The 12,365-nt window shown below is 34.3% G+C and overlaps 2 protein-coding genes across 3 annotated transcripts; one reads left to right on the plus strand and one right to left on the minus strand.

Annotated features, from left to right (window-relative positions):
• The first annotated feature begins 2,355 nt into the window (after positions 1-2,355).
• Positions 2,356-9,793, plus strand: LOC132266250 (probable glutathione S-transferase DHAR2, chloroplastic). 2 transcript variants are annotated; one of them, XM_059767103.1, is made up of 6 exons: positions 2,356-2,664; positions 5,469-5,559; positions 5,671-5,814; positions 6,981-7,098; positions 7,459-7,599; positions 9,576-9,793. In XM_059767103.1, the coding sequence occupies exons 1-6, from the start codon at positions 2,436-2,438 to the stop codon at positions 9,660-9,662; spliced, it is 810 nt and encodes a 269-aa protein (XP_059623086.1). In that variant the 5' UTR covers positions 2,356-2,435; the 3' UTR covers positions 9,663-9,793. The 2 variants fall into 2 exon arrangements, with proteins under 2 accessions (XP_059623086.1, XP_059623087.1); XM_059767104.1 differs by lacking the exon at positions 2,356-2,664 and adding an exon at positions 3,643-3,769.
• A 206-nt stretch (positions 9,794-9,999) lies between these two features.
• LOC132266249 (geranylgeranyl pyrophosphate synthase 7, chloroplastic-like) lies at positions 10,000-11,416 on the minus strand. The gene has a single exon (XM_059767102.1). It carries the CDS (start codon positions 11,271-11,273, stop codon positions 10,182-10,184), a length of 1,092 nt encoding a protein of 363 aa, XP_059623085.1. The 5' UTR covers positions 11,274-11,416; the 3' UTR covers positions 10,000-10,181.
• Positions 11,417-12,365: the final 949 nt, after the last annotated feature.

Consider the following 12,365-nt stretch of genomic DNA (forward strand, 5'->3'; position numbering starts at 1 on the left):
ACACACGCATTATTTAAGTTAAAAGTATTCGAAAACGAGACCTTAAGACCTTAAAGACTTACCTAGATTTTCCCTCTTAATGAAATATTACAATAGCAAGACAAACTCAAAATGAGACTGTTACGTGGGCTATTGGGCTGTTATATTTTATTATAAGAGGCTAAAAGCGTGACTCCAAAAACAACGGGGAGTAACTGAACCAGTTGGACGTTTGTAAATCACTCAATATATGCATTTTATATATTGTAGACCGGAGACACTAGACTATTTGTCTGGACTGGGTTAAATTGGGCTCCGTTGGTTGTGTATTGTACATTTTGTTATTGCCCTAATGGACCTGTTCTTTTGTAGGCCCAATAGGCTTTGACAGTGGGCTTTGGGGTTCTTGAACCCCTTTTGTAAATTTCTTACTCTCATGATCTCATCTGTAAAATATCACACCCTACTCCCCACCACCACCAACCCCAACTAAAATAAATTATTTTCTCTTGCTTTTAGTTATAAATGAATTAATTAAAATTATAAATATTTTACTTTAAGGAAGAGTCAATTTACCCGCTAGTCATTTTGACTCTCACATTGTTTGCAATTTTTATATTTTGGATGTACCCAATTGCTTACAAATCATATAATATTTTTGTCCCATATTAAAAATTCATCTCGAGAACTGTCACTCACAATCTTATAAATCACAGATGTGAACTTTTAATATGGAAGTGAAGAAATATATCATTTTTTATAAATTTAACTAAAAGGATATAATTTTGGTCTCCTTTTCAAAAGTAGAAGGATATGAAAGAAAAGTAAAAAAAAAATGTTAGGGATTAATTTTAGGAAAATATATTTATTAAATGAGATGAGCGTTAAAAAACAAACATATGATATAAAGGTGAATCCACACTTTTCACTTGGTAATGCATTAAATATTCTAAAATCATGATGGAAAAACCACTATTTCTATATTCTCCAAACATTAAGAAATCTAAGTTTATAATAATCATAATAAAAACATAATAATAAGAAAGAAAAAATAAAAAAAAAACAACACTAAAACATGTGGGCAATTTGCCAAAAATACAACATTCATGTAATACTGCATACATTCATGCAATATATTTATTTTGACTAGACAACATTTAAATGATATATTATATCAAGTTTTTACATTATAACACTATTTTTATTCATTGTTATTATGATCTCGATTTAAAAATATTGTAGTCCATGAATTGTATTCCAGATTTAATTAAACTAAAATTTTTATTTTATTTTTTTTAATACTAAAAAGTATTCATAAATGCACTAAAAAAGATCCAAACTTTTGTAGAGTAAAAAAAAATGAGTTAATTTTACTGATATGTTTGATCAAATATCACTCTCAAATATTTTTTTAAAATAATTATAGCTCACATTATAAACTTTTGTTCCGTACTTCACTTACTCCCCAACCATTAGTTGAATAGTTCTGACACGATATAAAATGACGTAAATACCCTTTAACTTTGTCAAAATAACTCTTTTGCCCGCAACAATTAGATTAAACGACTAAAATATCCCAAAAATTTTGTCCAATTCTCCAAACAACCTAAGAAAATTGAACTTAGCCAAACTTGGATATTTGATCTTTGATTTCAGGAAAGGAAGACAGGAATCATGGGTTACGTTCTTCGAGTGAGATTGGCGTTGTTCTTCGCAGGGCAGCGGTGGCGTCTGGGTTGGGTCTTTACGTCCTTCACGGGAATTACAAGGTCGCTCATCAATCCATCTCTCGACAGGTCTCTCACCTTCTATTCCTTCTTATACCATCAATCTCTCTATCATTTACTCTTCTCATTATTCATCTTCCATTACATTACATTATTTTATTTTATTACTCATTTTTCAATTCACCTTTATGTAGCGGGACTCAAAATTTAACCCAACTCAAATTAATTGCTAGCTTAACTGCTGTAACATTCATATTTTCATTTTCAACAAAACTATTCCACCCAAAATTTCATATTTACCAGGAAATATACATGTGCGCGGCTATTTTACCTTCCATTTTTATTTTTATTTATTTATTTTTTTTGTCTAGGAGGTTGCTGAAATTTTGCTATTGCAAAAGTTCTCGTTTAGATTCCTGCTCGGTATATATATATAAATTTGATATATCTATAATTATAAATTTGTAGTGTATTTAGGGGTATTATAGTCTTTTTATTTATTTACTTTTTATTTATAAATTTGATATATTCAGATACAAAATTATCTTTTTACATATCTTTAACAGAAATGAAAATAGACCATATTTATTTTTGAAGTTATATTTGGGGAAAAAAAAAAAAAATCGGGCGTGCGGATATAAAACGCAGAGACAAAAGTGCTAACAATATGTTGTAAAGATTACACTCCACTCGAAGCTCGCTTTCTGGACACTTCCAATCAGAGAGACAATGTCCACCGCCAGAATGCAACCATCTTTCTCGGCAACCATCAAACACCTTACCTGCAACCACCAATTCACTCGCAACCACTCCTTTTCCACCAACCGTTTGGCCCATTTGAAGCGCAGTGATGGGTTCAGAAGAAACCTCACCGTGACTGTGTCGTCTTCTCCAGTCTCCGACCCTCTTGAAGTCTGCGTCAAAGCTTCCATCACAACCCCCAACAAGCTCGGCGACTGTAAGTCTCTTGTTTATGCCGTTTGGTTAATGAGAAAATGTGAGAAAATAGAAAAGAGAAAAAGGGTTTGAATTAATGCTCTTATTAGTCGTAATCAAATAGGCAAGAAGGATAAACCTTCACCCAATTAACTGTATAGGTTGATACAAACGGTTAATGAGAAAACGGTTAATTAACTGCTCTTATTGTTGGTAATCGAGTAGGCAAGAAGGTAGACTTTCACCCCAAATGAGTTTAATTTGCAGTTTGTTTACTAAGAAAATGTGATAAATTAGAAAAAGAGAATAAGGGTTGGAATTTGTGCTCTTATTATTGTTAATCGAGTATGCAAGAAGGATAAAACTTACACTGTGACAAACGGTTAATGAGAAAATGGGAGAAAATAGGAAAGAAAAAGAGGTCTGAATTTGTGATCTTATTAGTGATTATCGAGTACGCAAGAAGGATAAATTTTCACTCTAATGGCTGTTAGGTTGAGACGTTTAGTTTATTTTTTCTCTTCCTTTTCTTTTCATCAATTTTCTCAGCAATTAGCTTCCGTGTCATTTAGCTTGTTTTTTTGTGTCATTTTTAGTGTTATCATTATTTAATTTTTCATAAAATTTATGTACGAATAATTTCTATCTCTTAATTTCTCTCTCTCTTTGAATTGGTTAGTATTGTTATTGCTCTTAATTGTTGAGAATTTGGAGCCCTTTGCCTGATTTCCATTTTGCTTCCTGTGGATAATGTATGTAGTGGTTTAAACTTTAATCTAGTAGTGAGGTTTGTGAAATTGGCTATGCTTTGATTTTTTAATGAATGTAGAACTGAAAACATGGAAAGAAGAAAAAGAAAAAAGAAATGGATTGATAATGGAAGTGCATAAATTGCCTGAGAATTTTGCTGTTGGACCATGTGATTGCAACCACCATAAATTGATTAACGAATTTTGCAACCACCAATTACTCGGAATCACTCCTTTTTGACCAACGGTTTGGGCCATTTGAGGCGTAATGATGGTTCAGAAGAAACCTCACCGGGACTATGTCGTCTTCTTCAGTCTCCAACCCTCTTGAAGTCTGCGTCAAAGCTTCCATCACAACCCCCAACAATCTCGGCAACTGTCAATGTCTCTAATATGCCATTTGGTTATTGAGAAAATGGGAGAAAATAGAAAAGAAAAATAGGGTTTGAATTTGTGCTCTTGGTAATTTAGTAGGCAAGAAGGATAAGCTTTGACCCAAATGATTGTTTGGTTGAGACAAACGGTTAATGAGACAATGGTAGAAAATGCGAAAGCAAAAAAGGGTTTGAATTTATGCACTTACTAATGGTAATCGAGTAGGCAAGAAGGATAAACTTTCACCCAAATGAGTTTAATATGCCTATTTTGGTTACTGAGAAAATAGAAAAGAAAAAAAGGGTTTGAATTTGGGCTCTTATTAGTGGTAATCGAGTACACAAGAAGTTTAAACTTTCACCCAAATGACTGTTAGGTTGAGACAAACGGTTAATGAGAAAATGGGAGAAAATAGGAAAGAAAAAAAGGGTTTGAATTTGTGCTCTTATTATTGGTAATCAAGTATGCAAGAAGGATCAACTTTCACCCAAATGGCAGTTAGGTTGAGAGAAACGGTTAATGAGAAAATGGGAGAAAATAGGAAAGAATAGATGGGTTTGAATTTATGCTCTTATTAGTGGTAATGGTATTGGTAAGAAGAATAAACTTTTACCCAAATGATTGTTAGGTTGAGAATTTTGTTTATTTTTTCTCTTCTTTTCTTCTCAGCAATTAGCTTCCAGGTTAATTAGCTTGTTGTTTGTGACATTTGTAGTATTGTTCTTTATTGCAGTCTTGCAGTTCTTTTTATTTTTCTTTGAAATTTAAATATGAATAATTTTTATCTCTTACTTTCTCTGTCTCTCTGAATTGATTAGTATTATTGTTATTGCTGTTAATTGTTGAGAATTTGGAGCCCTGTGCATGATTTTCATTTTGCTTTCACGTGGTTACTGTAAGTAATGGTTTAATCTAGTAATGAGGCTTGTGAAATTGGCTGTGCTCTACTTATCAAAAAAAAAAAAAAAAAAAAAATTGGCTGTGCTTTGATTCTTTAACGAATTTATAAGTGAATGCAAGATTATTATTATTATTATTATTTTAAAAAGGGGTTGAGAATGGAAGTGCATAATTTGTTTGAGAATATGCAGATTAAAATACTTTTGGACCATGTGAGTGCAGCCTTAAAAGTTTAGATTTTTCATGCTTATGCTAGGAACTGGAGATGACTGATGAGGTTCCCAGAACATTATCTGCTCAATTTGGTTGTTGGGTAGAGAATGGTGCTGAAAGATAAGGGAGATGAAGCAAAAAATTGAAAAAAAAAAATAATAATTGGATTTTCTCCCGTTAAACAATAGTTTTCTTTTTTATTAATTTTTTTGTCATAACCTCGGGATTGGATGAAGGCAACCATTTTGTTCAAATGATATCAAATTTTAGTTTTTTTTATCCAGTTTGCCAATCCATACCCCTTTAACAAGACTTCTTTAAATGTCAACTATTTAATGAAAATCTCATTTTATTAATTTCCATCTTAAATTCACATTCTTTTATTGTTTACAACAATTGTGTTTCCTTCAAACCTCACTCAATCAAAAAGCAATTTTTTTCACTGCATTGGCATGTATGTTACCCCTCATTCAATTAGGAAATGAGTTAGTAGAAGGATGCAATGCAATACACTAGTTTCTGTGCTAGTTTTAAAGCAATGGTTTTTTTTTTCTTCACCTGTTGATTTTCTTTAAGATTGTGTTTCCAGGCCCATTTACACAGAGAGTTCTACTCACATTAGAGGAGAAGCACCTCCCTTATGACGTGAAGTTGGTTGATTTGGCCAACAAGCCAGAATGGTAGTAATTAGAGTAACCCATTTGAGCCAAATCTTATTAATTTATCTTTTTTCAGCTATATTCAAATACCCCTTCGAACTGCAGGTTGCTTATTCAATTTTCTGGATGTAGGTTCTTAAAAATAAGTCCAGAAGGTAAAGTTCCAATAATAAAGCTTGATGAGAAGTGGATTGCAGATTCAGATGTTATCACACAATCGCTTGAAGAGAAGTTTCCTGAACCACCTCTGGGAACACCACCTGAGAAGACTTCAGTGTATGTCATATGTTATTTTCTTTAATTTTTCCTCCATTAAAGGGTGTATATTATATGTTCACCACAAAATGCATATAGTTTTACTTACTGTAGGAAAAAGTTCTAGGGGATGAGATTTTTGATTTATATCCCCAACTAGAGGGAATTCATAATTTTGATGTGTGCTAGATGCCACAAGCTGTTGTATAAGAGTTCAAAATCTTCCCAGTTTTTCGATAAATATCATTTGGATGCATCCATATACACAAGAAGAATATAGAAGGAATTCATACAAAGTATACTTTCGTTTTGGCAAGAACTCTACCGAAGAATCTAGCAAATTCGAGGAGTTTTATAACCTTGGAAAAGAGAGCTCCAATTTTATGTTTAGAGAGACAAATAAAATTTTCTACCCCTTCAACGGTTTTCCTATGCCTGTCCCCTAAACACTTCACCATAGTCATATTCTAGGTCACGTGTGGTACTGTTTTGGCCCACTTGACCCACATTGTGAAACCTCAAACTAAAAAGTACGTTTTCCGCCAATCTACCCATTGATCCCTAAATAGAGTTCAAAGGCTTCCCATGCGTCTTCATTATATTAAAATTTAGGAGTGGTTGCTTGTTTAATTGATAAAAGTTTGAACTATAAAGTTTGAAAAGGTGCTTGTAATTTTGAGTTCAATCAATTTATGCAAATATAGTTAAATGAATTAGGAATTTAATCCAGTCTCGAGGGAGGAGTGAACAAACAAGTTGTGGACCTGTTAAGGTCTCACCTCAGCAATAAATACTGGAAACCCGCCAATACCGGAGAGAAGTTGGACGGTATTCCACAGAGTGTAAGACATGAAGGGTTGGTCTTCAGCTTGTTAGTCTTTCGGTTTAATATTTGGACTGTAAGTCTGTAACCTTAGTTAAAAATTAGAATTTTAAATCCACTTATCAAAAATAAATAAATAAATCTTATAAAACATTTAGAGAATATGTAAGCTGCTTTAACAGTTATTGATATTGTGAGTCTCTTATGTTTTAGTAGTTGGCGAGTACTCTTTTTTTGGTATAATTTTGCAAGATGTTGTATCTTCAAGGTTTAAGTCAGATCACATTTCCAAAGTGTTGCAGAATAACATGTGTGGATTTATGAGCAGCAACTTGTCTCATTTTTTTCAAATATATTCCTGTAGTGGATCAAAGATCTTCTCCACATTTATTGGTTTCCTTAAAAGTAAAGACCCCAATGATGGAACGGAGCAAGCATTACTTGACGAGCTGACTGCTTTCGACGATTATATCAAAGAAAATGTGAGGCTCCTTGTGTTGCTGTTGCTATTGCTACTATTATTTTCTTTCTAATTCCATGTTAAAAGTGTATAAAGTAAAACATTCTGTATTCTGAAAATAAATATTGGCTTAATGGATGAAGCTTACTCAATATGTTTAAACAGTATAAAAAGCTGTGGTATGTTTGGGCCAATCAATTTCAGTTTCTGGAACATGTGCTGTCTGCTTGAATTTGGAAGTTCTCATTTTGGTGCCTCTCTATTAATATAATCACTTGTTGCAGTCTCATGTGCAGAGAAACTATAAATATTTCTATATAAATATATCCAAAAAATAAAAAATAGTATCTAATACAATACTTTCTGATTTTGTTACTTGAAGGGACCATTTGTGAATGGAAAAGCAGTGTCTGCTGTAGACTTGTCCCTTGGGCCAAAGCTGTACCATCTAGAGATTTCTTTGGGCCATTATAAGAATTGGTCGGTTCCAGATTCACTTCCCTATGTAAAATCCTACATGAAGGTACGTCAAGTATAAGTCAAACCTTAAGAATCTATTCTTTTCCATTTATAGTCCATGATTTGCAAAGCATGTGTATGTTAATGTTCATTGCAAAAAGAATGATAGGTTTTTAGTTAAAGAGCATAGTTTGGTTACGCTACTTGATTCAACATGGCGTGCCTTAAATTTTTGTTAACTTTTACGTTGCAATGATGCTTTTGTTTTTAATCTACCTACTGCGTGAAGTTTGTGAACTCATTGCTTTCTGATGTCCAGTCTGAGGATGTCCTGCAAGGCAGCCATAAATGCATAGGAAACTGATATAGACCAATTTACTTTTTAAATAGCTTGTATTGTCTCAAAATCTGCTAAAGCTTTTTAGGCTTAAAATTGAATCTCTTCGGAACCAGCTTGATAAATGTGGGATCAAGATTAAGAACAAAGAGAGAAACCAGCTAATCAGGTGGAAGAAGGATATTTAGCAGATGTATCCTTATTTTATTTGATAAAGAAATTCGTGCCATGTTCGGAACTAGCTTAATGGAGTTGCAGACTGAGAGAGATGAAATCTCACCACAATTCATAACATTACATGAACTCGGCCTATTAAATATTTATATAAATGCACACGCGTATTTAGGTTCATAGATAAAGGGTTGTTGTTCCCCAACACTGGCTGTGGGGTGGGGCAACTCTGTAGAACATTTGTATTATCTGAATGAAGTGGCTGCCGGTTTTAAGACTTAAACCTACTTTTTCAAGTTTCACAATATGAGCTTCCACTGTTACACTGAACAATTGTCACTACTATATAATATAAAGTGGGGGAGAGAGAGAGAAGTATATGGATCTTATCGAAGCTTTAAGAAGTTTTAGGAGACTTTTATCTTATATTCTTAGTTTGAAAGAAACTCTTTTTTGTGTTTAGTGCATTCAATTATTTCTTCTTCTTTCTTGGCAAGAAGATAAAATGAGATTAAGTAAAAAAAAAAAAAAAACTATTTAGAATGCTACAAGGAAGGCATTCCTTCATGGTCTTAATTATTCAAGCTTCTTTTGTTCATCTTCGGGAATGAGAACTTCAATGACTTAATTTTTCTTCTAACCAGTAAAATGGTAATTATAAATCTGATCCAGCAGCTAATCAGGGGTTTTATATGTTGCACTGTCAACTATGAACGATACATGGACTGCAGGTAACTGAGCTTCTGTGAACCTGTGATCTCAATCTTTAATACATAGGCATGCTTCTTTGATATCTCGCAAATTAGTTTTGGTTATGAGCTGTGAATGTTAAATCCAGAGTGTCTTAATAAGAAAATCTTCTTCGAGGGTGTTTTGGTTGGGTGGGTGGTTATGGGGAATGGGTTGGAAGGTCTCTTAGTGTATTAAGTAAAAAATAGGAAGAAAATGGTGAAACTTAAAATTTTAACAACCTAAAGGTTGTGGTTACATAAATGGTAGGGAGGAGTTTCAGGCTTCAGCCTCTGGATGAGAGTGTTATTCCTCCGAATCTTTAAAAAATCTGGATCTCTTCCCCAACCAATCTCCAGGTTTTTACTTCTGGAATCTGCCAGGTTGGCAGGAGAATTGGGTTGGTTTCCTGGCACACAACTAGTCGGGACAACCTTTCAGTAAAAGGAAAAAAAAAAATAATAAATAAATTTGCCCTTTGCAAACCTAGGGTCACTTTCTTGCCCTTCAAGTGGGGGAAGGTGTTGGTCCATTCACAGCTGATTAGAAATTTCTTCTTACGAGTCTGCTGTCCACTGCACAGAGTATATGCACATTTATATATGCTTATATATGTTTGGTGGAACTCCTTCCTTTATATTCATGTTTAACTAGTAAGTGTTAAATGTCGCGTCAAAAATTCAATATGATTGAATGAGGCATATTTTATTTATTTTTGTCCCAGTTATGCAAATAACTTATTATGGGATAACTTTTATCCATCTTATCGGTTGCTTTTAACCATGTTCTATTGTGACATTCAGACAATCTTCTCCATGGATTCATTCATCAAGACACGAGCTCTGCGAGAGGATGTGATTGAGGGTTGGCGACCAAAAGTGATGGTTTAAAATCGGTCTGTAGTTATTACCCAGTAATTTTTCAGCTCTACATTTCTCTTTAAGATGTAAATGTGAAACTTTGTATTCTTGTTTGACTTGTGTTTTTACTTTGAAATCCAGTGCGATACTTCCTATGCCAATTGTTTTGATGCATTATATTAATTCATTTTTCGTTACCCCCACACCCATGAATTCCAAGACTTATGTTACTTCTTAGTTCTTGCGTGCTTTACAGACGCGCGCTCGCGCCCACACACACATATATATGTCAGAATAGTAGGTGGAGTTAATATTATTCTTTGTTCAAGCTTAGTTAGAAGAATAACTTACGAATTGGCCTACAATTGTTTAAGCAAGTGAGGTTTTGCGTGGTCAAATAGTTTCTAGACAATTTCAAGATTATTTCTATTACATGTAGACACAGAGCAAATGTTTCTTTCAACCTTATTGTACAATACATTCCTTTATGGGACAAGCAACAGACAACCACTGTGAACTAGTTTTATTCCGGGAAAAAAAAGATATGAACTAGTTTTGTCGATAAGCAATGTAGTTGGCTAAATGATACAATGGTGTAGCCTTGGCAGCATCGAAGTATCCAAGCTCTTCTATAGCTCTATCCACCAGGTCACCTGCAAACATCCTAGCCTTGTCGAGACCCATAAGCTTCGGATACGTCGCCTTGTCGCTTGCCAGGTCCTTCCCGGCCGTCTTTCCGAGCTCCTCCGATGACTTAGTGACATCCAGAATATCATCAACCACCTGAAACAACAGTCCAATAGACCTAGCATATCTCCTCATCCTCTCTACTTCAATAGCATTTCCTCCCCCCATTATAACCCCACATACCACAGAGGCCTCCAAAAGCTTGGACGTTTTATGTACATGAATGTACTCCAAATCACTCAAGTTCACTAGCTTCCCCTCACTGCACAGGTCCACAATTTGCCCTGCCACAAGCCCTTCTGAGCCAACTGCAGAGCCCAATTCAGCAATGGCCTGAACCACCCTGTCCGGTGACACTACGGTCCTAGCAGCTATGTGCTCAAAGGCAAGGGACAGGAGGGCATCACCGGCAAGAACAGCAGTTTCTTCGCCAAAAACCTTGTGGTTCGTAGGCTTGCCTCGTCGGAGGTCATCATTGTCCATGCATGGGAGGTCGTCGTGGATAAGTGACATGGTGTGGATCATCTCCACAGCACAGGCCATTGGGATCGCGAGTGACTCGTCCCCTCCTACTAACTCACAGGAAGCCATGCACAGGATTGGCCTCACACGTTTTCCGCCCGCAAGAAGGGAGTACCTCATTGCCTCGTGGATCTTCACCGGCTCCTGCAACGGAACTGACTCATCTAGTGCTCTGTTCACTCTTTTCGCCTTTGTTGTCATGTATGCTCCGAACTGGAATTCAGGAACCGGGTAGCTTACCGGTTCACTTAGCCATTTCTCGAGTAGTTTTTGTTCCACAAAAGATGTGTGTGCAGTATGGGTTGCCTGGATTTTCATGGGAGCAAGTTTAAGGTGGCCATGTGAGGTTTTGGTAGGGTTTCTGAGACCATTGATTGAGTTCTTGAGAAGAAAAGAATTTTCATTGTTAGGGATGGTTGCAAGGAAGGCCATTGATTTGTGAGGTGTGGTGAAGAAGAAGAAGAGCTCTGTGATGATGTTGAGTGGGACAAATGTGGATGTATATAAAGCAAGTGATCGTGAGAGATGCTGTTTTGATGCTCTAGGTCTGTGGCCTGTTGTTATTCCCTTTAAGGTGGCTTGGACTGTAGTCTTGAAATATATTAGATTCTTTAATCATCTTTGTTTAGGGCTAAACAAAGTTTTTGTCTTCTTTTCAGACATATTAATGAGAGAATTTTCAGTGTAAGATATATTTAAGATGCTCTTTTTTCAAAAAATTAAATTAAATTAATTTTTTTTACCTCCTTGTACATCATAATTGTTAATCCATGATTATAACTTTACATGTGGTCATATATTTCCTTATTTTCTTTTTTTTCCTAACATTGCTTCTAATAAAAATCACACAACTCTTACTAGTGCAGTTATTAGTCTAATTAAAATAATAATAATAATAATCACTCATCTAAATAAGATTTATATGTGGAACTCCAAGCAAAAGATAACTAACTACAATTTCTTACATTGAAATTAAAAATCTAAATGTTTTTTTTTTTTTTTTTTTTTTTTTTTTTTTTTTTTTTTTTTTGTCATAACAAAAAGTCATTTTTCGTAGAAGAACTAATAATAGGCATACTTTAGTATTATCAATTCTACTCATTGTTGAGATAGATCTTAAACATCAAGACAAACATGGAAATATTGGAGTTGACTATGTTTATCCAAAATAGTTTTTCTCTATGTCTACGTCTACATATTTATCTCTATATCAACCTGTTTATGTTTTAATGTATATTGCTGTATGCATATATACGACATGTTTACTTGACAGACGTGAAGTGATTGCGATACGTGTTGTTAGATGTCAAGTAACTATGCCACATCTTGCCAAATATCTGTGAGTCTCCGACAAGTCAAGGGTTCAAGAAATTTATTTGAGATTTAAAATCTGCCATATATATATATATATATATATATATATATATATATATATATTTAAGATGCTCTTTTTTCAAAAAATGAAAATAAAAATAAAAATAAAAATTTGATTTCTTTGTACACCATAATTCTTTATCCATGATA

Source organism: Cornus florida, unplaced genomic scaffold, assembly GCF_030987335.1.
Source record: "Cornus florida cultivar Cherokee Brave unplaced genomic scaffold, ASM3098733v1 CherokeeBrave_3.0.0_Hap2_Chr07, whole genome shotgun sequence".
NCBI lineage: Eukaryota > Viridiplantae > Streptophyta > Magnoliopsida > Cornales > Cornaceae > Cornus > Cornus florida.